Here is a 24,521-nt window from a genome sequence, read left to right on the forward strand (position 1 = left end):
CCCCAACTCAGTCAACGACCCTGGAGTCCGAATTTATTTCCGTCAAATTCCCATTCTAGGACCATGAGCTCTCCGGCCAAACAGCTGGCCTTGCAGGCCGATCCCGAACGGCCCGATTTCATGAACCCCGCGGTCTTTCGCCGAAATACCCTTCCCGCGCGTTCTTACCACATTCCTAGCACATCTCTGCTTCTCAATGGAGCCTGGGAGTTCAACATGTCCCGGTCACCACCGGAGGCACCGGAGCCTAGCGAGGATATCTCCGCCGAGGCCTGGTCGAGCATCAATGTGCCAGGTCATTGGCAGTTGCAGGGTTGGGGAAAGCCAAATTATACAAACACACAGTTCCCTATCCCTGTGTGCCCCCCATATGTACCAACCGAGAACCCAACGGGGACATACCGTCGGAAGTTTCAAGTGCCATCCGAGTGGAAAACCAACAACACAGAGATTCGTTTGCGATTCGACGGTGTCGATAGCGCGTACCACATTTGGGTGAACAAGGCCTTGGTCGGGTATGCGCAGGGGAGCAGAAACGCCTCTGAATTCGACGTCACATCGTTTTTGCAGGACGGTGACAATGAAGTCTTTGTGCGGGTGTATCAGTGGTCAGACGCTACCTATATCGAAGACCAGGATCAGTGGTGGCTCTCTGGTAATACTTAAATGGCCCTAAGTAACCCTTAGTAGGACAGAGGTATGTGCTAATATGGATCATGAGAATAGGCATTTTCCGAGATGTCACTTTGATTGCATTGCCAGCCGACGACCGCTTGAATGACTGGTTTATCCGCACTGAACTCGATTCAGAGTACAGAAATGCGACGCTTCTCGCAACAATTGACTACCAAGTCTCCGAGCCAAGCGCTGTTGTGCTCAATTTGATTGACCCGGTGCACGGCAGCAGGAGCGTCATTGCTTCCACCGAGTGTATTGTGGAGCCAGCAACATCTACAGTGGAATTAAGCTTGCCTGTTGCCAACCCCAAGAAATGGAGTGCCGAGCAGCCGTATCTGTATGAGGTGGAGATGCTCTTGACACCTCGCGGATCCAACAAGCCATTCACTATCACACAGCGCATTGGCTTCCGCAAAGTCGAGCGCAAGGGTGGTCTCATCACCGTCAACGGAAAGGCCATTCAGCTTCGGGGAGTCAACCGACACGACCACCACCCGTTGTTGGGTCGTGCCGTGCCGCTGGACTTCATGCGCAGAGATCTACTTCTCATGAAAGCCCACAACGTTAATGCGCTCCGCTGCAGCCATTATCCCCCGATCCTCGGCTTCTCGACATGGCCGACGAGCTGGGCTTGTGGGTTATGGATGAAGCTGATCTTGAATGTCATGGCTTCTATGATGCTGTCTCACGCCCAATGGACATCGATGAATCTCTTGGCTACGAGGAGCGCAAGGGGTTGACATTCCCGCAGTGTGGTGCTCATACATCAGACAACCCCTTCTGGCGCGAAGCGTACGTGGATCGAGTTCAATCAATGATTCAACGAGACAAGAACCATGCTAGTGTTATTATCTGGTCCATGGGAAATGAGTCTTTCTTTGGCACATGTCACCGGTCCATGGTAGAGTATGCCCGCGCTTTCGACAGCACTCGCTTGATTCACTACGAGGGAGACATGCCTGCGGAGACCACTGACATGTTCAGCTACATGTACCCGGAGATCGACCGGCTGCGATCCTTGGCAGCCAACGAGGGTGTTTCGAGTAATGGCGAGTTTGAGAAACCTATCATTCTCTGCGAATACGGTCATGCCATGGGCAACGGACCCGGCCTCCTTACGGAATACGAGAAATGCTTTGACGAGATCCCGCGTCTCCAGGGTGGTTTCATCTGGGAATGGGCCAATCATGGGTTATACGTTGAAGGAAACAGCAAGAAAGACGGCTTTTATGCCTACGGTGGTGACTTCGATGACTATCCGAACGATGGAACATTCGTGATGGATGGTCTCCTGAACAGTGCCCATCAGCCTCTACCGGGCCTGTTGGAGCTAAAGAGAGTCTATGAGCCAGTCAAGCTGGAAGTCTGTGGACAGCGCTTGGCCCTGAAGAACCGGTACAACTTTTTGGACCTGAATCATCTCCAAGCTTCATACAAGCTTGAAGCATTTGACAAGGAGTGAGTCCACAACTCTCGTTTCAATAAATTGAAGACATTCTAACTTTTCAACCTAGAACAAAAACCTTGGCAACTGGATCGCTAGACCTGCCCATTGTGCCCGCTGGGCAATCTGCTGAAATTTCTCTCCCGGAAGAGCTATTCCAACACAACGTCCACCCCGCCTACTTGACCATTACCCTTGAGCAGCGAGGAAAGGTCGAATGGGATGAGGGAACTTATGCCGTTGCTTGGACACAAGCTTTGGTATCACAGCCAACCGAGCAAGGGCTAGTCAATGGCTTGGGCTCTGCTCAGAGCGCTCTCTCAACAAACTCCACCAAGACAACTATATCTGTCAGCGGAGCCAACTGGTCCTTTGAGTTCGATCGCATACGCGGACATCTCAGGAAATGGACACACAACTCCAGATCTATTCTCGAGCCGAGTCCCGACACAGGGCTTGCTATGGTACCTGGTTTCTGGCGTCCTCCGACAGATAACGACGTACCTCAGGCAGCGCCGTATTGGAAGCGATTCGGTGTGAACTGCCTCACAAACCAATTCCGTTCTCTCAACGGATCAACACTGGAGGATGGGAGTGTCTGCATCGAAAGTGAGACATTCATCTCGCCTCCGGTTCTTTCTTGGGGATGGAAATGTCTTGCGCGTTATACCATCAAGCCCAACGGCTCATTATCCATCACCATGAACTTGCAACCCACGGGTGCCGCACCGTCAACTGTTCCACGGGTTGGTCTCAATCTTCGTGCAAACTCTGATCTGCAGGCGGCACGTTGGCTTGGACTTGGTCCTGGAGAATCGTACCCGGACAAGAAGATTGCGCAGAAGTTTGGTTTGTGGAATGTTGATGACATTGCGTCCTTGCAGACGGTGTATGACATTCCACAGGAGAATGGAAACCGCATGGATACTGCCTGGGTAGAAATTCTCGCTCCCAATGGCACGGGCTTCCGTGCAAGCCCTCAAAAAAGTACAGTGGTGAATGGGGGAACGGGAAGCCTGAGCTGGACAGCTAGCCAGTACTCTGATGAGACTGTTGAGGCGGCACGACACACTTGTGATCTCGTAAAAGATGATGCCGTATTTGTGAGGTTGGATGACCACGTCGCAGGCGTAGGAAGTGCGGCCTGTGGCCCCGGAGTCATGGATGAGCATCTAGTTAAGGTGCAGGATCTCACCTTTGGTATGGTATTGGAGCCTATATCTTCGTGAGAACTAAAAAGCTAGATCTTGGTTTGTTCAATAGATTGCAGTCCCATGTATACTTTTTAACTAATTCACCCATAACTTTTTAATCTGACCAGTTCGTCAGATTTCAGTCTTAGTCCACAGCTATAAAGGTTCTATAGAAGCAAACTAGTACACATCCCTGGCGTCGTAACACTCGGCTGGTATACCACATGAGCCGTCCGTCTTTGTTGGTAAAGGGCAATTTAGGATGGCCCTATGTTGTGGAAACGTCTCTACAAGGCCAACATAATAAGGATCCATTAATTATCATTAGACATAAATATGTAAGGCCTATTTATACCATTCAATTCTAGCGCTAAGAACAAACGAGCTTTCCTTGTGTGACCCTATACTGAATACTTCGTTTACTGTCCAAACGGTGAATGTTTCTGCTTTGGTGACTATTCATGAGGCAGGGCAAAACCATGTCCCTGCTGGTTGTTTCAAGGCTGAAAGTCGCTGAAGTCTCGGGATAGCAAGGCTTCTAGAGAGCCGGACGGATTCAAATAACCCCCGTAAGGACCGAGTGGTTGCAATAGCGGCGCAATAGAGTTCCAATACGTGCTTTTCAGGCTCTTCTGAGAGGCAGAAGGGTTTGAACAAGAGAGATCTATCGCTGTCAGTTCTGCATTATTGAAGGCAATAGAGTTTTGAGATATCTGAGGCAGGTTGGCCAACGCCGGCCGGACTCCCGGGACAAAGGACAACGGGTCGTGAACTAATAGAGCCCCAATTAACTCTTGAGTTCTAGACACCAATCCGAGCTGTGTTGAGATAGTTCGAGACACATCGAGTCACATTGATAGTGCCGTCTTGTTTACTAAGTGGTATACATTTCCCGGACTTTGCTAAATGGCTTACTGACAAGTACTATCTGAGAGGCATTCGAAGGGACACAGGAGAGAGATGTTGTTCCTCCTCCCCGCAAGGAGCAAAGTCTGCACTTTTGCTTTCGAAGAACGCGTGGGCTTTCATGATGAGTCTCAATGCCTTCTCCATACTGGGAGAAACGGAGGATCCATGGATAGTCATCCATCGTTGCAAATGCTGCTCCAGGCGGGGCCCTAGATCTAGCAACGGAATATGGCGAAGCTGCATTGTCAGCTGTGGATGACAGAAGCCACCCATGAGAGTCAAGATCGCTGTCTCGAGTCTAACAAGATAATTCGTTGTATCAGCAACAATGCCCAACAGTTGCGAAGTCTTCCGGAATCAGACTTACGAGAGCGAACATGGCCATGCGTCTACCATGACAGTATATGGCACCTGCTTCAGGTGCCTCAATTTGAATAGGCAAGTGTCGAGGGCAACCCGACAGCCATCGAGCACACGCAGATTGTTGTTAAGATCCCACAATGGATTAGCGAGGGCCCACTCCAGATATGGTCGATAGATGACACTTCGACAGCTGAGGTACCACTGTCTCAAATACTCGCTGTGCGGGTCGTCTGCAGGCTTGTCGTCTTCGGGGAATCGCAGACTTGGAGGTAGGGTTTGATACCAGTCGTGTAGTTGGCGTGCCAGTTCTTGGTTCACGGAATAGAAATTATTGGAATCAATTTGAAGGCCCCTGTCGCGGTCATAGAGCATGTAGTGGGCGCGGTTGAGGAGGCGACGGAGTGCAATGGATGCTAGAAAGTAGAAGTTGGACTTTTCTTCCTCTTCAATAGCTTCATGTGAGTGGAATTTTCCCGGAAGAGCAAATACTGATTCGATTTCAGTATTGCTGTTTTGCGGAAGGGAGGGCAATTCAGAGATATAGTTGCTAGTGCGAGTCAGGCAGTGATAAGGGTAAGGTGTCATTGCCATTGCTTACCTTTCTAATACAAAGCACGACCAGAATATTCTAGTGATATGTTCTCGGTCATCACGCTCGGGGTTGTCAAGAGGGCAAGAGAGCAGGAAACGAGAACGGGTGGCCGCGCTGTTCACATAAGACCACGTTTGCAGTGGCCTTTGCAAGAAGGAGAAGTAGAGACTACGCATTCGTCAGTTTCATCTGGACACGCTGTTTCGGCCGGTAACAATGTCATCATACCCAGTCAGCAAGAGGCATTGGCACGCTTCCATATTCATTTCAATTTGGGCTAAGTGGAGCATCTTCATTGCAGCAGTGAACCATGATTCTCCTTGGAGCTTCAGCTGTTGAGACTTGCTTTCAGAACTGTCCTCTTCGTCTATCACGGACGCGCCGACGCAGCCCAAAGCCATGACCAACAATGCGAGACACGATTGGCAGCTAGGCTCCAAATTCTCTTGCCATATCCTCAATTGCAGGGATTTCAGCTCGTCCAAGCTGATGGTAGGGAACCAAAAGTTATACGTCCGTTGGAATACACCTACCATATTTTTGACATCTGACAAGCCCGCGCTGGGGACTATGCCATAGAGTTTGCTTGGAAATGACGGTCGTCCGTACTCGAGCGACAAAAATGAGGACTGTGCCTCCTCCAATATTGAAGGGTGATCACTAAACATGTTCCACTTCAAAAGAGACTCTGCTGAGGAGAGATGTCCTGATGAAAGCACCGCGCTTTCAGTGGGGTCCATAGTTGTGCGGCCCCCTGGATGATGGCGTGCATCCTGAGAAACCCGGGTAATTGTCGGACAGGAAGACGTTGTATCTGCCTGAATGTCACTCGTCACACTTGAACCGGAGCCCATAGCCTGAAATATGTAATCAGCGAGTGAGAAATAGCGTTGCGCCATTCGTTACATACGACCATGCCCTTAAGTTCATCAATGGAAGCTTCCATCCGCAAGACCGTATCCAAGATCATTTCGCTTTTCCCCCTTCTGATCTCATGTCAATTGCCGATCATCAGCATGGCAACAAGTCACTTACGATGTAGCTTCTGTTCCATATGAACACATTTGGTTCAAGCTCACGCAGGGCCCACAGGGATCCCGAGCGTCACATCTGTCAATCTTGTCAATCGCCGTGTACTACAAAATAACATGTGACATGACTAGCCTTGTCTTGCGGTGGCGGCATGAGTCGCACTGTTGGGTTGGGTTGTATTAGTCTTGGTGTCTCCCGAGGAATGGGGACACGGACCGCTCGAGCCGCCCTGAATCTCTTCATTTCGAGCCAGGACGCTGGTATTAAGGGGATTCCCCGTGACTGAATTCTTGATCAGCTTCGACAATGAGCTTCTATTGACAGCAATTGAGCGAATTAATAGTGTAGGCGGCGAAGACTCGGGTGGAAAAGTCGCAGTGGCGTGAATCATGTGACCACGATAGGGCCTCTCACCCTCCGAATGACTAATCGGCATCCAGCACTGTATAAACTATCGACCTGGTAGATTAGATATATTGACCAGTATATTGATCCTATCCTACAGGTTAGATGCTCCCAATTGGGAATCTACATGAGGACTTGGATAGCTATGTAGTCCTCTAGGTTGTTGTTCAGTTGGTGGTTAGGTCTCTACATTCTAACTTAAGCTTAGCTGATTATAAAGGGCTTATATAAATAAGGTCTAGCGGTACGATGGCGGATTGACATATGTGGTAGGTGAGAGGCAACACGCCGCAGTGGAGGGGGCCGGCTATGTTATATTTAGGCCCACAACGTGCAAAGTGGGCAAGCAGTAAACACGACAAAAATTGAGGGAGAAAAAGAACAGCAGATATCTTGGTTGTTGGCAGGATCTATTACGCAGGAACCCATTATCATACCTGGAAACAGCCAGCCATCCATAAAAGTTAAGTAGCCCGGCCACCCTTGCAAAGGTCTCATACCCAAGGGCTTTGATTTGCGGTCTTGAAAGATACATCACAGATCGGCTTCTCTGTGAAGAAGGTTGAGAGCAAGGTGAAGGTTGGAAGGTGCGTAGAAGATATAAACAAGAGTTGAGTGGCTTTCCAAGCAAGTCTACCATTTGAATATTCAAACCATCGAGAGTCTAGTATTACGTACCGGCTGCTGTGGATTGTGCGATTGAAGCTATTGATTGGAGCGAAGGGCAGAAACAGGTGCGCAGCAGAGCTGGAGCTGTACGTCGAACGACTGGCGGCGGCTAGTAGGGATCAAAGAACTAGCTTTAAATAACAAGTTAATAATTAATCTAGGCTTTACAATTAGTATATACCTGGTGGACACTGGTATGATACCTGGCCAAGTCTAGGGCTAGGTCTCATATTATAGTCAGCCTTGGCCGTGGCAACATGCTCGTAGCTGGCTTAGGGCTTTCCGCGATGATGCCTTTCGTATCTCCTGACAAGGCCCTGCAGGCACGGGATGCCGTTGCTTTACTCCTGTAAAGCAGGAAGCTATTGCCCTTCGTCTTTCGACCAGGCGGGGCCTGTTCAGAAAGGTATGGTAGGGCGGGCAAAACAGCATACCTACCTGGTGCCTATTCTGAAGGCGTGCACATGCTTACCCCGGCAATATAATTGGATACCTAACTGCTAAGCCACGCTAAGCTCTCGACTAAAGAGTGATTCACATACCAAGTAGCTTAAGCGGCTGTTGACCACGGGACATAGCATCATGATAGTATAAATTTCATGGCCGCACGTGGGGGCCTAATCATGTCTGCAATTTCCGGAACTCCGAGATCGTTAGCACAAAGCCAATGTGCTGGGTATTGCTTTCTCAGCAAAAGAGAGCACGTGTGTGAAGCTTTTCGTCGTACTGGATCGTTGACCGTGTTGGCTTACATTGGCTTACGGTGGTTCCTGCGTTAGTGGCCCCGTAGGTATGTAGTCCCGCCCGTGCAAGTGGCCAAGGGCAAACATCGTATATTCTGTATAATTATATTGTCAAGCAAGATGCATATATAAAGGGCAGCTTGATGCCATGAGATGTCAAGTTCCAAGCCTTTCATAGTTATCACTGCCCAGACGGGGATTACACTATGGATCTCAGTCGCCGCATTCTATGCTTTATTTTGTACGGCGGCCTGGCTGTCCTCGCAGAAGCTACGCTGCCGGGACATAGTACATGTATAGCCAGTTCTTCAGCCAGCACTCCGGTCACCGCTCCAACTAGCACTACACCGTCCTTTCCATCGACCCCTCCACCTATTGTGTACCAATGGCTCTATGGCCTTGTTGCCCCCGACTGGGACGGTATGAACTGCTCTCTTCCTGCTGCAACTGACAGTGACATGGACCCCTTGGAGCGGTGGGAGCAGCTCAAAGTCGAAGATGCATGGAATGCTGCGGTAGACAATTGGAACACCAAGGGTAATGACGGCGGAACGCAATTCTCCCAGTCACTCGGCTCGTTTTTCGAATATACGGAAACCCTGTTTTGCGAGAACCTAGCCGATAATGATGGCTGCTCCAACCTCCAAGTCAAGTGTGATGAGTTTAACCACCCTGCTGGGTACATGATTGTACTCTCCATGATCTGGCTTGAGCGTGTAAGTCATTCTTACTTTCATGAAACAATAGTGCTAATAAACGTACTCAGCAATACTTGGGAATTAATAGCGCTATCACCGCGGGCAGTAATGCTGTTTCCGAGCAGCTTTCGGATATGCTTGGGACCTTTGCCCCTTTGAAAGAGGAGGGTCTTAGTGTTGACAATATAATCTTGGATATCATTAGCCTGGGCTTTTCCCTCTCTATGTCACCGATGTGGAATAAAGGTAAGTCTACCTATACTGAATGAACCCTTCTGGTGTTAATCGGTCTCGTCAAAAAGTTTTCAAAGAATCGAAACTCGTTGCTACCAAGATGAACAACAAGGATTTGGCCAATGAGCTGGGGACAGTCAAAGACTGGGTAAACCCGCTGGTCACACGGCGTTCTTGTACTCGCCTCGAAGGCACTCGAAGCAGAAGAAGAAGATACAGGCAATCAGGAACGTTTCGTCTCGCTGCGCTGTCTCAGGCTGTATTGACACCAACTCTCGTATGGCTCTATTGTAGTGAAGCAGCATAAATTGCGCGTCGGTGCTGTTTGCCAGAGGGCCTCTCCCATGGAGGACAAAGGACCGATGGAGAGAGCCCAAGGCGACGGCGATGCTCCTCAAAATGGGCTGGTGGTACGCCACGCGAAGTAGCAGAACGCCGATATCTGCGGTGAACGCCTGGGTTGTATTCTGGTGGAAGAATTCCAGAGAGCGATACTCATCCTCGCTGATGAGGTCCGGCGACTGGGGGTCTTCCACATGCGAGTTGGCTTCGAGATACCGGGGACGTGCTGTACTACCCGGAGGCTATTTGACGAGGCACCCTCAGGAGACCCTGAATCCAAACCATCTCCATAGCCATCACACCTTCTTCCTGCATTCTCGCACCTGCGGCAAGTAGGTCTCGTCTCGTCGCATTTGACGCGGCGGGTCCTGCAGTGCCTTATGGTTAATAGCAAGCCCTAACGGGAGGACACACCAGGAACTCACTTGCAGGTAATGCAACCATTCCGAGACCTGGCCGTCGGCACACGATCACTTGGAGAAGCCATGATCAATATCCAATATCCTCTCGATAGCTTTCTCATGAACGCCTCGGTCGGAAAGCTGGTCTTGTACTGGCGCATACTCTGGGCCGTGCATGAGCCGATGCACTGCCCCCGCGTGAAGCCCAATTGCCCCATTGCTTTATACCAGCTAAACCCACCGGTCTTTAACAGGCAAATACTTTCTGACTTCATGGTCTTCGGTCCGGGATTCCTTGGACTTTCATCAGGCCATGCGCCGGGTCCTGGCGGGATTTCCCAACAGCCCAAAATACATGGGTGGATAGGAAGCACCGTTTGACAGGCACGGCCCTTACCTAAATCCTACAAGGTAGACTGCTAGTAAAATGTGACATCTGGCAGTGAGACCAAGATAGAAAGCTCACTGGGCTCACTGTGATGTGATGTTCATGGCTCGTTGGGGTCCGTTTATCGCAAGGCGCAGTTCATCCTCCACGCTTTGAAGATAACCGCAGGAATCGTATCAGACTCAATGACTGTTTATTTAGCCTATAACTTCCAGTCTTGCCAAACAAGCCTTGGTATTTGTTCCGTCGGTATTATGCAGTCCCTTCGGTTATCAGCGCACGGAGTACGAAAAGCCTGGGCTTTGGGGGGCGAGTGTTCCTGTGCTTGTTTAGTTAATCTATGGTAGCGCCATTAATTTTGAGCAATATAGAAGGGTAAATAATAGCGAGCAACAATTTTACGGTTGAATAGTGTCCGTGGACACATTTCTGCAACGGACGGTGTTTGCGATGGTCGAAATATTTATCTTCACATATGAATAACAGGCCGACGGATACTCGGCGATGTCGAAGGAAAGGGAGAATGCCACGAATTATAACCATCATAGCCTCATACTGTTCGTTCACGGCTATCTTCTAGCAGATGTGCTGCTCACCACCGCCGGTGGTCTCGACCAGCGGCGATCGGAGACAAGTCCGACATTTAAACGCCAAAATCCACGGGCCCTCTGATGCTCAAGAAACAGAATTTAATTGGACAATCCACTACACTAGTCTTCTGAATCAGAGAGTGGAGAGCTCGCCCGGTGTTGGAGCGATGGAGCCAGTGCTGAGCCAGTGCTGTGGGGGCGAGATGGGCTGACCGAGTGCCAGTCATCGCAGAGGCTCTCAAATGTCTTCATCCTCACAGGCGCAATGTCGACAAGCCAGAGCTCTGCCCAGAAACGAAAAAGACCGTCCTCGGCGTGTAAACGGTGCAAGGACCAGCATATCCGATGTGATGCGGAGACGAAAGGACTCCCCTGTTCGCCCTGCCGGCGAGTGGGCAACTCGGATTGTCAAATTGCAAAGACGAAAAGAACACGGTATGCATTCACCACTGTAGAAGCAGATAACGACTAATATAGCCTGCAGAGGAAGCAATGGGCGATTCGCAACCAGCGACCTGGCCACCACTGAGTCCATAGCCCAACCCAACCAAACGACGCGCATATCGGATCGAGTTCCCCCATTCTCGATTGACGTCGTAGCCCTGTGCAATAGCCACCGCCGAAGATGTTATTTGTCTGGTGATGGATCATTGAGCGGCCAGGATCGTTTGTATGCAAGCACGCGCCATCGTCAGGCGTCCGCTCCTCCCATCTGGGGCGAGAGCTGGTATCTGTCATATGTGATCCAAACGACAAACAGCGACCAAGGCTGCTTATATCGGCCTATACAGGATGAACAAGGAAACACTGCGGTGGCTCACCATCCACGCCGCGATCACAGGTCGACAAGCATATCGCAGCACCTTCTGCCCCCTGCGCAGCTAGTCAATGACCTGCTGCGTGGCTACTTCGTTATATTCCACCCATTCTGTCCCATCCTAGACCGGGAAGCATTCCTCGGTTCCGTGAGCGATGGGTCAGTGTCCAAGGTCTTGCTGCGCTGTGTGCTTTTTATTTCCTCGATCCACTGCGATTTGAAGACGATACACCTCCTGGGTTATTCCGGACGTATAGAGGCAGAAGACGATCTTTTCAGCTCCGCAAAGGCCGCTTTTGACTGCGAACCGGAAGGGGATCGTCTGGTCATGCTTCTATGCTCTTATCTCCTCCACTACTGGTCCGGATCTGCCAGCCAGAGTAGAGACTCGCTATGGTGGCTGGCTGGCACGATTCGTTCTGCACAATGCATGCAGATGCATCGCAAGGCCCAGCAAAGGAATTTCCAGCCAGAACAAGAGCGTATGTGGCGACGCATCTGGTGGTTACTATACGTACGTACCTTTACCTGGATCTTTTATTGCCCTGCTAAGCCATTTCGACCAGATTCGTGATAGACAGATATCGATCTCGCTGGGAAAGCCCATGATCATCCACGACTGCGACTGCGATGTTGAACTCATCAGCGAGGGTGATCTTGTGGATGAATCCCCAGAAACAATTGCATATGTACTGGCACAGGCCAGACTATCAATCGCAGGTTAGAGACCCAACCCTGCTTCAGAGGAACATCACTGACGGATTAGTCTCGAACGCACTGAGAACATATTTCGCACCCTCAAGGGACTGTTCTATCTCAGACGGGACAATCGTACTTGACTCTATATGTAGGGTGTTTTCAACTTGGGAAGAGAGCCTCTCGCCTGGTCTGCAATGTCGTTCGACTGGCAATGCCCAGCTTCAGCTTATTCTCAATCTAACTTCTAAGTAAGTGGAAGGTTTCTTAATAGAAAAGCACTAAATGTGGTCAGTTACTATCGCATAATTGTTCATCAGACCTTCCAGCGCACATTCCAAGACCGGCAACCAAATACGACCACGGCCAGCAACGATATAATAATGGATGCAGCCGAACGGATTACCTCTATGGCTGAAGACGCTGTCACTCATCATAAAGGAAGCCACTTCCCCATGATCTGGTATAGTCCAGCGTGATACGCTGCCAAGCATAGAGAAAGTGACTAGAGCTGATCGAATATCCAGTGTATCGGCCATATTTGCAGCAATGACTGCGCAATTCACGCACGCAAATGCCACAAACCAATCTACGACCAAAAGGAATGCGCTACTGGGGTCCATCAAGTACAAAATGCTCGCTTTGAAGGATTTTGAGGAGTGCCATGTGCTGGCAGGCTGGATCCGCCAGTTGTTCTTTGACATGTTTGAGCAACAACGTGGGCAGGACAAGAATGGCCACAGTCCAGAGGCCGCAGGGGAGGACTTCAACATTCCAAATTCAGAGGCACTAGATACAGTTGGGGACACTTCGATGGCCCTCGACGTTGACAGCATTATTGCCGACATACCGCGCCCGGCCCCGTGGGAATTGCCCTACACGATGTCCAATGACAATATCCTCTGGCACAATTGGCTATTGGGGTATCAAGACGGGGGATGATAGCTTGTACCCCCTCCCTAGGATATGAGATGGCGTATCTACCACTCTACCTGAATGATAACAGACTACCTTACAGATTATAGCGGAAAGTCGGTGCCTTGTCGCCCATTTCGAATATCCCATCCGGGTTCTGGCTGGCCGTTGCTTCTCCACGGTCGCGTTTAGCATTGATCCTCCGACACAGGAAATAGTAGAGGACCACGGTCAGGAAGCCCAATGCCACAAAGGCCAGCACCAGGGAGTGTCCCAGGCGATACCTGGGGGCGTCTGTTTTCTTGTAGAAATTGGACGCCGCCGCGCCTCCTAAACTCCCAAGCCCAATCTGAATCGCCATTCCGACAGCGCGTTTCGTAGCCGGTGCGTAATTGTTGGACGACAGGGCTAGGAGGCCCGGTATAGCTAGACTTTATTAATATATCATCCGTGACTACTGCCGAAGTAGTAGAGGTACCTGGGTAGCTGCCACTGGCAGCGATAAAGCATCCTGCGTACGTCAAGCCTGGAATGAATCGACTGGGGGCAACGGCGATGAGGAAGCCAACAAATACAGCGCCATAGCAGACAAGCGTGAAGAGACTCCTCTGGCCCATCCGGTCTGAGAAGTAGCCCACAGCAATGCACGCTATGGAGGCAGCGGCGTAGACGGGGATGGTCAGCAGCTGCGCGATGGCGGAACTATATCCCAGGCCTTTTATAATTGTCGGGAGGAACAGCGAGAGTGCATACACAGCTACCGCCTGGAAGACCGTTAAGAATGTTCAAGTGGTTTGTGCAGATGTCTTACCGCTCCCCAGTAGCTGATGGCGTGCATCCATGTCTAGAGATATTGTGAGTGCCGCTGTTGTATTAAAAGGGTTGATAACTCACTTGCCAGTCTAGAACTGCTGCCAAGAATTGTTTCCAGTCGAAAGCACTCTTCTCTTCCAGCTGGCCTTCGCTAGAGCTCGCTCGCGAGTCCGCCAACAGGTCGATGATGATGGCCTTTTCCCTGTCCGACAGAAACGTCGCGGTCGATGGCTCATCCCAGATCACGAAGAAGGCCAGGACCGCGCACACTACTGTCAGGAGACCTTCCAGGATAAATCTGCCTCGGATCAGCTTCATATCGTGGATACCAAGTAACAGCAACTCACATCCATCTCCATCCTTCCAACCCTCCGACTCCATCCATCTTGCTGATGGCAAAGGCCAGAAGACCGGAGAACGCCCCGGCCATTGAGGCAGAGGCGAAGATGAGGGCGAGTCTGAACTGTGCATTTGCTCTTGGGTACCTGACTAGGTGAGCGTTTATACCGCAATAGATGGACTAGAATATACCAGAGAGATACGTAGAACGCGAGGCCGGGAACTGTAGCGGGTCAATAACAATGACCGAGAGTCTGAATGATGGATACTAACAAAGGCCTCCCTCCGACAATCCTGCGAAGTGTCAGCTGGATAGCAGAAGAGGGATGAAAATATGGACGCTGGTGCTCACCAAGAAAGAACCTCGCCGCCAATAGACCGGAGTAATTCTGGACAATCCCTAGAAGCGTTGTGACGACACCTACACACTCTAAATATCAAATTTCAAAGACTCTTTATTATGCAGGCACTTACTTATAGAGAACGCCAAGGTTGTTCACTGTATCCAGAGTGGACGTATGATTTGGACCGAGGGCCTCCTCCTGGCCTACCAGTGCTCGCTGGTACATCTCTTCTGCCTCTTTCAGCTTCCCTTGATCGGAGAAGAGATTTCCAAGGTTGTTGACTGTGACGAGAGTGGACGTATGATTTGGACCGAGGGCCTTCTCGTAGCCTGCTAGTGCTCGCTGGTACATCTCTTCTGCCTCCTTAAGCTTGCCCTGATCAGAGTAAAGATCCCCTAAACCATGGAATGCCCCCATAACTCAATATTGTCAACTGACCAATCTAGATGACATACATAATTGGCGTGTGGAAGAAGCCGTTGCTGAAGCTCTGAATAGTCCCTATTACTTGCACTCGGCACAGAGTATCCAACAGATATCAGTGCCAGCTCATTAAGCTGAATCCAATTTACATTTTTGTTTGTGTTGGCAATATGAAGGCACCAATCCTGTACCACTGGGTGCATCGCATAGCTTCCTTCTTGTTGCTTACTCTCAAGAAGAGAGAATCCGATGAGAGACTTCATACCGATTTTGAACTCGAGTCCGCTTGATATAGCCTTTTTAAGCCAGTCCGGGACGTTTGAGCTGTGACGGCCACTCTTCACCAACTCGTACCAGATATCACGATTATCGAAATAAGCAAGTAGCAATAGAAGGTCTGCTGAGTTTGGGTCACGCTTCTGGATCTCAAGATATGAGATCATCCATGTTTGCAGCATATTGCCTTGCTGGTACTAACGTCCGGGATCCGATTGCAGCTGTAGCTCAGACCAAGATTCTTGATAGAACTGCAAGTACTCAGTGATACTGGTTCCAGTTTCACGTATAAACGCCCCGGCCAGAACAATGGCTAATAGCAGTCTATACAGACGATTGGCAAGAGCAAGGACATCTACATATATTAGCATATCAGTAACATCTATTCATCAAGTACCACAGTACCTAAATTGCTGTCAAGTTTGCTAGTAGTGTTTCTTAATGATATACCACTGCTTTGTAGGAGTAATTGAATTGAGCTATAAGAGTCAAGTCTGCGAACTAGGAAAGGCTCCCCTAGCTCAGTCAGCCCTTGAAGTCGAGAAGTGATAAGGATAGAGCCATAATCTGCTTTAGGGAAAAATTCCGCAATGTCATATCCATCACTAATAGAGCTGTCGAAGGGGTGGTATCGATCGACGTTATCAAAAATGATTAGCCAGCGCGAGTTACCATCTAATCCAAGGCACCGCAACATTTGTCTGGCTCGTTGCTCTACATCCTCGTCATTAATTGTCTCCCGGTCCCAGTACTATTCTAGTAATCGGTTTAAGGCAAAGCTTAACGATTGCAATAGCGCATCGCGGTCCTTACTATGTAGCCAGAATATCGCCGTAAAATCATCTCTGTGATCTCGCGCGAAGCGAATCGCTAGCTACGTCTTTCCTATTCCGCTAAGCCTGTGAAGAATTGCAACTTTTCGCGACGGTGAATCTGTCGGTTGTAAATACTGCCATAGATTGTCTATCTCCTCTTGCCGTCCTATAAAATTTGCAATCACGGGCAATACGGTCAGGTCTAGAGGGACATTAAAGCGGTGGACTGCACACGGAAATTTTTATTTAGTCATGGATTCGAACTAGGCAAGGAGTGATACAGATTAAAACTTAGAAACCCTCACCATGATCTGCTAGAGTATCTCGTGCTATTGGAGTAGTTTTAACCTGATCGATCGGAACCACCAAGACAAGTTCTTTAGCGTAGGCTGCTGCCGCCATTGCCGCATATCCTTGCCATTCCTTATTTTTATGTGAGTCCGCATAGTCACAAATACCCCGGATAACTAAACAAGGAAAGTCATTCATAAGCCCCGCCGCTTCCATTTCCACGCAGTACACTCCCAGGTCCTGAGCCAGCTGGTCTCGCCGTCTGCCGTCTTTCACTACCTGATTTGCAGACGCAATCAGCCCATAGTGAAACACTGGTTCTTTATGGTCTCGTGGACGCCTTGGCTTCAATTTGGACCGATCACAACCGATACATGTATCAGATGCTCCGTGGTCATAGTCTGTTTCGTATAAAAGGTCCTCTTTTATTGGTCGTGTAAAATTTGCAGCTATACGCGGCGTCATTTTGGCTCGGACCTCAGAAATGAATTCAAGAATTCGACTTTCTTCTGTGAAGTGGTGGGCTTGAAGTGTAGCGAGGGCAGTCAGCAGGACCTTGGGGGGCCGGTTAAGCATCCCTGTCCGCTGGAATTGACCACCACTTAATACTTTACCAAGGTCGTATTGGATCACGCCTCCAGATGTGTCTGTTGGTTGGCTCACCACGATATCGCCAAGTCGAACGTCTGCGTTGCCGTTTGGTACTCCTCCACCAATACCGACCATCAGTCCGAACCGGATAGAGTGGAAACTCGAGAGCAATTGCATCGCGACCGTTGCAGCTGATACGATGCCATATGCGCCACTTGGCAAACAGGCAATAACGATGTTGTGGTCCCCGATATTTCCCAGAATATACGTATTTTGATCCGTCGGCGGGCGAGGCAGACTTGGGTGTATTGCGTCCAACATCAGCTTTGCGGCCGCCATCTCCAGGGGTAAAGCGCATATCCACCCGACCGTGTAATCGTCATGGGATAGAGTGGCCCTGGCTGCCATAATGGAATATCAAATGGTTGGCTTTTAGAGACTGAGTACGCTATTGTTAGTTCATGAGAACTGCGAGACAAAAATGATATCGAACCCCAGTCTCACGAATGGATGGATGCCGTGGTTGTTGAGAGGAGGGGCGGGGTCGGCCCCCAGCGAGACTGAGGCGAAGTACTATCACGACCAATCATTCTTGTACAGTGGAGAAGAAATTATTGACAGATTGCCTGTTTGAGGAATGCCATGTTTGCTCATTTTGCATCGAATATTCCAGTCACATAGGCTTCTAGACCCCTGTAACTACCATACGAGTATCATAAAATTCGTACGATTTATTCCTGGTTCGGTATAAACCAGATAATTTACACACTATCTATATCTAGATTAGCGCATCCTATATACAAGTTATGTGACCTTCCTCCTATTGAGAACCCAGTAATGGTCTTTGGAATATTGATCACATGATACCCTAATCTAGATGTGGTTATAGCTGTATTTGAGGTTGTCGTTCCAATGTTGAATGGTACATATAATGCCAAATGATAGAATACGAAATTGAGGAAGTCGTGTAGGTATTATTACAGCCCCAAGAATACTCACAGCCCCCACGATGTTTCCCCCAAAACGACTGTCTCCATTCCAGCACCAACAACGCCCCAGCCCGCTTCAATATGGCACGTAATCTCAAAAATTGGCAACGTCAATCCATTGTTCATATGACACGCAGCAGGAAGAAGCTGACCATTTCACAAATGGCCAAGGTGGCCAAGTGTAGTGAGCGATCTGTCACTAACATACGCAGGAACTTGCGGCTCTTCGGCAGCCCTCGATCCCCATTAGTCCCTGCCGGTCAGCCATCAAGCATCACTTCTGTGATGCTAGATGCCCTTTGTGATCACCTCGCCGAAAAGCCCGGTTTATATATTGATGAGATGGCCATTTTTTTATGGGATGAGTTCAACATTTTGCCATCCCCATCGAGCGTCAAACGTGCTCTTACGCGAGCTGGCTGGACGAGGAAGAAAATTCAACAGAAAGCGAGAGAACAGAACACTCAACTAAGAGATTTCTACCAGCACAAACTGTCCGAATATCGTTCTTACCACCTGGTCTTCGTTGATGAATCGGGATGTGATAAACGGGTGGGGTACCGGCGAACTGGATGGTCACCACTGGGCGTGACACCAGTCCAAGTATCTAAGTTTCACCGCGGTCAACGCTATCAGATCCTGCCAGCCTACACACAGGATGGTGTCATCCTGTCTCGTATTTTTAAGGGGTCAACTGATGCAGTGTTCTTCGAATCGTTTATAAAGCAACTTCTCCAGCACTGTGGAAAGTGGCCGGAACCGAAATCGGTGCTTGTAATGGATAATGCCTCTTTCCACCACTCGGACCGAATCAAGCAGTTGTGTTCTGATGCAGGTGTCAAATTGTTGTACTTGCCGCCTTACTCACCAGATTTCAACCCCATCGAGGAATTCTTTGCCGAGCTGAAGGCTTATATAAAAAAGTCCTGGTCGGCGTACGAAGCGAATCCCGAGCAAGGTTTTCATATCTTCCTTCGGCGGTGTGTTCATGATGTTGGTGCGAAACAACAGAGCGCAGAGGGTCATTTTCGACATGCAGGCATAACAATAGAAAGGGCCTAAGTGATTCTCACTGTGAAAAATGTGTGCATATGTTGCAAGTCAGATAGTGTGACAATACATTAGACTAAACGGTCTCTGTCGAGAACAGCGCTTTTCCATTTCGAGAAAAAGACCATTGCGTAGAATGCGCGAGACAATTAACCATACACATAAGAAGAATGTGTTATATACTGTAGTAACCAATGTATATTCCGTTGTTGTATACGCCAATATCTAACTGCAACTACCAATGTCCGAAGCTACAGTAGAATTCGAAATCAGCTTTAACGCCAAACTCTTTTACTCTCTATCCCCCTGCCCCACCTAGATCGCGCTATACCTAATTTGATTAGAAGTGGACCTATCCGATTATTTCCAATGTACCTTTAGGCAGCCGTCAGAAATACCGTTATTGAAATGTCCGGCCACCGCTTACCAGATCCTCCCCGACCCTGGCCCAGCTTCCCCTCTACCTCTGATGCCATCGCCACAGACTCATACTCATACAACACTACCCTCTTTCCACTCCTTTGTACGATAAATTATCTTCGGTGGTTTATTCTGTGATTGAAATACTATCAGGTATCGCTGAGATCCATAAAAAGGACATTGTTCTATTTCAGCCGTCACCGAGTATATTCGCGATAAATCATGGAAACCGAGCAGCTCGAGCAGAACCTTGATATGGCCATTTTCTCCCAACTACTAGAGATGGACCACGAAGAAGATCGGCTGACCAGCTCGATCGCATTTTATACGTTTATCGAACGGGCAAACAATACTATTGACGATATGGAACATGCTCTGTAAGCCTTAACCCTGATTCATATGGTACAATATATCTTGGGCTAGTCAATTGCAAATACATACCCGGAGTTTCTTGTCAAGGTTAATCACTGTTCTGACGATTTTTATTATCAGACTAAATAGAGACATTCGTCAGTTGATATCATCCGCGGAATGTCTTCAAAACGCAGCACTGGAATTAGGCCTCTACAGAGTTCAGGAAAGCTGTCAAAACATCCGAAGAGCTAATACGACGATAAAAGAGGACGCAGAAGTCTCTAATGTTAGGAGGGAAGCTGATCCCATTCATGCTGAAGATGAGATCGGCCGTCTTAGGAACAGTGTGGCTTGTGCTCGCTCGACAATCGATTATTTCTACAACTATGTAGCTTAATTCAAAACCCCCCAAAAAAAATTATTAAACTACAAAAATGGGGATAGTAACTGTTTCTCTGCCACACCATGTTAATTCAAGGAGAAATTAATTTTGAAATTTATAGCGGTGTGGCTTTATGGATGTAACAGTGTATATATCTCGTTTAGAGGATGTCGAATTCGTGTTTGGTTAAAGTGAACTCGTCATTAGTATTAAAACCTGTGGCGATGACATCAGAGTCAGAGGGGAAGCTGGGCCAGGGTCGGGGAGGATCTGGTAAGCGGTGGCCGGACATTTCAATAACGGTATTTCTGACGGCTGCCTAAAGGTACATTGGAAATAATCGGATAGGTCCACTTCTAATCAAATTAGGTATAGCGCGATCTAGGTGGGGCAGGGGAACAGAGAGTAAAAGAGTTTGGCGTTAAAGCTGATTTCGAATTCTACTGTAATATGTAGGGGAGAGACCTTGACTATTGCGCGGACGTTGTGGTTGATACTATTGCGATATAAATTATTGTGTTGTGTGCCGAGCGGGAGCTAACGCCAGACGAATGGCGGACCCACCCACGGGGGCTCCCGAGCCCCTTGCCACCACAACCACGCGAAGAGGCACAGGGATCGTCGTAACAGAAAACCTTGCACCAACGACCACGGTCCGGACCAGGAGACATGCACGAGTGGAAAGCGAGCAGACCCACGCGGCCCCGGAACCCGTGGAACTGACCAATACCGGAACCAGCACTGGACGAGTGACAACCAGAGAGATTTGGCAGATTATCGTACACCTGCAACACACCATCGAGGAGCAAACCACGCTCATTCGCGCCACCGGGACCGAACTGAGAGAAGTGAAAGATAACCAGAACGAGCTCCAAACTCAGAATGAGAAGCTACAGGAAGAGATTGCAGCGCTACGGTCGCAGGTAAAGGAGAGGAACGCTCCAACCCCGACACGATCATGGGCGGCCGTTGCGGCCAGCACGGACAATCCGCAACCCCGGGAGACCCGGCGACAAACTGACAAAGACAAGAACTGCATCCGAATCAGCACCCAGCGATCTGTCACTGAAGCGTTGGGCGCAGATAATAACGGAGACGCGTTCGGCCGCTACCTCCCCACCCCGGCTGCGAACGCCCACATCAGGACGGCACTGTCGAAGACGCTATCCACCCAGGACGCACAGGTTGCGGGGATTGGTACTACCAAAACCGGATATGTGATCCGATTCAAAAACCAAGCATCGGCCGAAACGGCCCGCACCAACACCGAGTGGCTGACCGAGCTGGGCAACGACACTAGACTGGTGAAGCCACGTTTCGGAGTCGCCGTTCACCATATCCCGACCTTTGGGTTGGACCTCGAAAACAGGAAAACCGAAGCCATTGAAAAGATCGCAAATGAGAACGATCTCACCGACCGCGGATTTCGAATCGAAGACATAGCCTGGCTGAAGAAAAGAGACAAAGAACTGGGAACGTTCGCCTCAATAGGCATCTGGTTCGACTCACTAGAGGCAGCAGAATGGATGCTGGACAATGGCCTGTTGATTGATCAACGGTACATTGGAAGAGTGGAAAAGTGTGAGATCAAAAAGAAACGATGCTTCCGATGCTAAGGATTCGGCCATCTAGCGTGGTCGTGTAAAGAGACACCCCAATGTGGCCACTGTGGCGGCCAATATGAGCGAGAAAGATGTCCCCCGGGCATCAGAGCGCGCTGCTTGGAATGCAGCGGGGAACATCCGACTGGAGACTTGCTATGCCCGACGCTAGCCACGGCACCCCTATCGCAATGTTAGACAACAACCTCAGAATTCTACAACTAAACACTATGAAATCGAGGGCGGGTATAGAAGCTCTCATTAACGACTATCAGAGCTAGAAACTAGACGTGCTTCTTATCCAAGAACCGTCGATCACTGCCTACCGAACATACGTGAACTACAGCGCGTGGCGACTCTATCAACCTACAGTAGAAAGCGATTCGGTTCGATACCGAAGCCTTATCTACGTCAATCGCAAACTCTCAACCTCCTCTTACCGATAAGTGAGATGCAATCACCCGGATCTGACGGCGATTAAAGTCTAGACGGCCGACTCCCAAATCCTGATCTTCTCAGTCTACATTCCGCCCGTACCGATATATACGCCTGATGGAGCATCGGCGGAGGCGACCTTATCGGCAATCTACGATACTATTCAAAACGTCATACGAGACGATAGTAGAACCTTTAGCCTTATTTTGGCCGGAGATTTCAATCGCTACTACCTAGCGTGGGGAGCAACCATATTCAACCTCGATTTATCGAGGACGCTAGGGAACTGATCAATTTCTTTTATGATTATGGCCTTTAGAGCTGTTTCCCTCGGGGAACCGCGACCTTCTGGTCGTTAAGCCACCCGGGGAGAAGTTCTACGATCGACTAGATAGTGATAAATAGACCGGACCTACTCTTTAAATGCTACCTCTACCACGACAACTATGGTTTAGATCACCGAGGCACTTATTTAGAATGGTACCTCTAAGCGCGACGTAACCCTACTAGTAAGACGAGAAAGGCGTACGACCGAGCGGACTGGGAGAAGATTGGAAAGGAGATCTAGGAACTTTTCGAGCAACCCGGGGAGCTAGACTCAGCCGAGGCGCTGGATATAGTCGTAGAGAGACTTATAAGCACGACAGCGAATGTAGTCGACAAGCATACACCCGATATGAGACCTTCCCCGTACTCCAAACGGTGGTTTACTACCGACCTTAAAGCCTAACAGAAAGATGTAAACCGCCTACGACGTAAGTGGTAAGAGAGCTGCGCTGAGATCGGACGAGCCGACACCCGCACTATAGCTATGTTCGAAGATATGCGCTAGGCACGGCGGGCATGGACTCGGACTATTGAGAAGGCTAAGACATCCTATTGGAAACAGTTCCTAGACGAAGTAGGAGAAGGGAAATTATGGAAGGCAGCGACTTATATGAAACCACGAGACTCCTGGGGCTGTATTCCCGCCCTTAAGGTTGGCGATATAGAGCTAGTTGATAACGTAGAGAAAGCTTAGGCGTTTATGGACTCGTTTTTCTTATCTATAGCGTCTACGTAAGAGGAAGTACCCGCCTACGCCCTAACCGAGATCCGGTGGTATCCAATCTCCGAGATTGAAATCTATCGATCTCTTAGGGCTACTAAAGGCATAACAGTACTAGGCGAGGACGGTCTACCTACGTTAATCTAGAAACGTCTCTAGAAATATCTCGGAAATATCATTATAAGGATTTTCACGTTATCGATTGAACTAGGATACTACCTACGGCGATAGAGAAGCGCGCGAATTATAGTCCTACGGAAGCCCGGGAAAGCAGACTACTCGCTACTTAGAGCTTACCGCCCGATCTCGCTATTTAATATACTCGGCAAGTTATTAGAAGCGGTAATGGCCCGGCGGCTATCCTTCTTCGCGGAGCACTACGGTCTTCTACCGGATACTTAGTTCGGAGGACGTCCGGGACGAATAACCGAGTAAGCCCTCCTAATACTTACTAACGCAATCGACCGGGCGTGGTATAAATAGAAGGTCGTCTTACTAGTAGCCTTTGACCTAAAGGGAGCCTTTAATAGGGTAAATAAGACAAGCCTAGACGTCCGCCTCTAGTCTAAGGGTATCCTATCGGTAGCCCGGAAGTGGATTGCGAGCTTTATAAGTAGGCGCTAAGCGAGCATTAGGTTCGACGACTACTAGACCGAGGTAGCGTCGCTAGATAAGGCCGGGCTCGCGTAAGGCTCTCTACTCTTACCTATCCTCTTTACGTTCTTTAACTACGACCTAGTCGACTAGCCGGTCGATTTTTATAGTAGGGCATCTGCCTTTATTGATAACTACTTCCGCTAGTAAGTTAGCTAGAGCGCTGAAGAGAGCCTAGCTAAAATCTAGTCCGAAGATATACCCCGGATCGAAGCCTAGGCCCGGCGAACTAGGTCCTACTTCGCTGTAGAGAAGACCGAACTCATTTATATTACTTGTAAGAGGAAAGAATAGAGCTAGGGCTAGCTTATTATAAATAGTAATACTATTAAACCATCTACGACCGCTAAACTCTTAGATATAATCTTCGACTATAAGCTACGGTAGAAGGAATACGTATAATAAGCCGTTAAACGAGCTACTAAGATCAATATCGCGCTTAGGGGCTTACGATAACTCCGTCTAGAGCAAATATAATAGCTTTACGAAGCGTACGTTATACTAGTTGTCGACTACGTATCGACTGTCTAGTATAATCCGCTTCGAGATAAGACCTATCTACGATACCTCTATACCGTACAACGAGC

General features: G+C 49.1%; 11 protein-coding genes across 11 annotated transcripts; 6 read left to right on the forward strand and 5 right to left on the reverse strand.

Moving 5' to 3' along the window:
* Positions 1 to 63: 63 nt before the first annotated feature.
* N7516_001594 (putative beta-galactosidase) lies at positions 64 to 3,351 on the forward strand (the record flags this gene model as incomplete). Its single annotated transcript, XM_057214314.1, has 4 exons — positions 64 to 655; positions 727 to 1,241; positions 1,262 to 2,136; positions 2,193 to 3,351. 4 exons carry the CDS (start codon positions 64 to 66, stop codon positions 3,349 to 3,351), a joined length of 3,141 nt encoding a protein of 1,046 aa, XP_057076197.1.
* An 888-nt stretch (positions 3,352 to 4,239) lies between these two features.
* Positions 4,240 to 6,149, reverse strand: N7516_001595 (fungal specific transcription factor domain-containing protein; the record flags this gene model as incomplete). Its single annotated transcript, XM_057214315.1, has 5 exons — positions 4,240 to 4,522; positions 4,592 to 5,134; positions 5,186 to 5,347; positions 5,408 to 6,036; positions 6,090 to 6,149. The coding sequence occupies 5 exons, from the start codon at positions 6,147 to 6,149 to the stop codon at positions 4,240 to 4,242; spliced, it is 1,677 nt and encodes a 558-aa protein (XP_057076198.1).
* Positions 6,150 to 8,234: 2,085 nt separating this feature from the next.
* N7516_001596 (uncharacterized protein) lies at positions 8,235 to 8,995 on the forward strand (the record flags this gene model as incomplete). The annotated part of the gene is made up of 2 exons (XM_057214316.1): positions 8,235 to 8,744; positions 8,795 to 8,995. 2 exons carry the CDS (start codon positions 8,235 to 8,237, stop codon positions 8,993 to 8,995), a joined length of 711 nt encoding a protein of 236 aa, XP_057076199.1.
* A 126-nt stretch (positions 8,996 to 9,121) lies between these two features.
* On the reverse strand, positions 9,122 to 9,655 carry N7516_001597 (uncharacterized protein; the record flags this gene model as incomplete). The annotated part of the gene is made up of 2 exons (XM_057214317.1): positions 9,122 to 9,544; positions 9,626 to 9,655. 2 exons carry the CDS (start codon positions 9,653 to 9,655, stop codon positions 9,122 to 9,124), a joined length of 453 nt encoding a protein of 150 aa, XP_057076200.1.
* Positions 9,656 to 10,946: 1,291 nt separating this feature from the next.
* N7516_001598 (Zn(II)2Cys6 transcription factor) lies at positions 10,947 to 12,223 on the forward strand (the record flags this gene model as incomplete). Its single annotated transcript, XM_057214318.1, has 3 exons — positions 10,947 to 11,116; positions 11,166 to 12,012; positions 12,065 to 12,223. The coding sequence occupies 3 exons, from the start codon at positions 10,947 to 10,949 to the stop codon at positions 12,221 to 12,223; spliced, it is 1,176 nt and encodes a 391-aa protein (XP_057076201.1).
* A 520-nt stretch (positions 12,224 to 12,743) lies between these two features.
* N7516_001599 (uncharacterized protein) lies at positions 12,744 to 13,136 on the forward strand (the record flags this gene model as incomplete). The annotated part of the gene is made up of 1 exon (XM_057214319.1): positions 12,744 to 13,136. The coding sequence occupies one exon, from the start codon at positions 12,744 to 12,746 to the stop codon at positions 13,134 to 13,136; it is 393 nt and encodes a 130-aa protein (XP_057076202.1).
* A 70-nt stretch (positions 13,137 to 13,206) lies between these two features.
* On the reverse strand, positions 13,207 to 15,486 carry N7516_001600 (uncharacterized protein; the record flags this gene model as incomplete). The annotated part of the gene is made up of 7 exons (XM_057214320.1): positions 13,207 to 13,535; positions 13,588 to 13,866; positions 14,000 to 14,220; positions 14,270 to 14,442; positions 14,625 to 14,682; positions 14,736 to 14,980; positions 15,061 to 15,486. The coding sequence occupies 7 exons, from the start codon at positions 15,484 to 15,486 to the stop codon at positions 13,207 to 13,209; spliced, it is 1,731 nt and encodes a 576-aa protein (XP_057076203.1).
* A 15-nt stretch (positions 15,487 to 15,501) lies between these two features.
* On the reverse strand, positions 15,502 to 16,147 carry N7516_001601 (uncharacterized protein; the record flags this gene model as incomplete). The annotated part of the gene is made up of 3 exons (XM_057214321.1): positions 15,502 to 15,659; positions 15,710 to 16,055; positions 16,118 to 16,147. The coding sequence occupies 3 exons, from the start codon at positions 16,145 to 16,147 to the stop codon at positions 15,502 to 15,504; spliced, it is 534 nt and encodes a 177-aa protein (XP_057076204.1).
* Positions 16,148 to 16,178: 31 nt separating this feature from the next.
* Positions 16,179 to 17,409, reverse strand: N7516_001602 (uncharacterized protein; the record flags this gene model as incomplete). Its single annotated transcript, XM_057214322.1, has 2 exons — positions 16,179 to 16,345; positions 16,425 to 17,409. The coding sequence occupies 2 exons, from the start codon at positions 17,407 to 17,409 to the stop codon at positions 16,179 to 16,181; spliced, it is 1,152 nt and encodes a 383-aa protein (XP_057076205.1).
* Positions 17,410 to 19,682: 2,273 nt separating this feature from the next.
* N7516_001603 (uncharacterized protein) lies at positions 19,683 to 20,211 on the forward strand (the record flags this gene model as incomplete). Its single annotated transcript, XM_057214323.1, has 2 exons — positions 19,683 to 19,837; positions 19,962 to 20,211. 2 exons carry the CDS (start codon positions 19,683 to 19,685, stop codon positions 20,209 to 20,211), a joined length of 405 nt encoding a protein of 134 aa, XP_057076206.1.
* Positions 20,212 to 20,747: 536 nt separating this feature from the next.
* N7516_001604 (zinc knuckle domain protein) lies at positions 20,748 to 21,812 on the forward strand (the record flags this gene model as incomplete). Its single annotated transcript, XM_057214324.1, has 1 exon — positions 20,748 to 21,812. The coding sequence occupies one exon, from the start codon at positions 20,748 to 20,750 to the stop codon at positions 21,810 to 21,812; it is 1,065 nt and encodes a 354-aa protein (XP_057076207.1).
* Between the last annotated feature and the right edge of the window lie 2,709 nt (positions 21,813 to 24,521).

The sequence above is a fragment of the Penicillium verrucosum genome (assembly GCF_028828655.1).
Source record: "Penicillium verrucosum strain IBT 35672 chromosome Unknown utg000001l_segment0_segment0, whole genome shotgun sequence".
Taxonomy (NCBI): domain Eukaryota; kingdom Fungi; phylum Ascomycota; class Eurotiomycetes; order Eurotiales; family Aspergillaceae; genus Penicillium; species Penicillium verrucosum.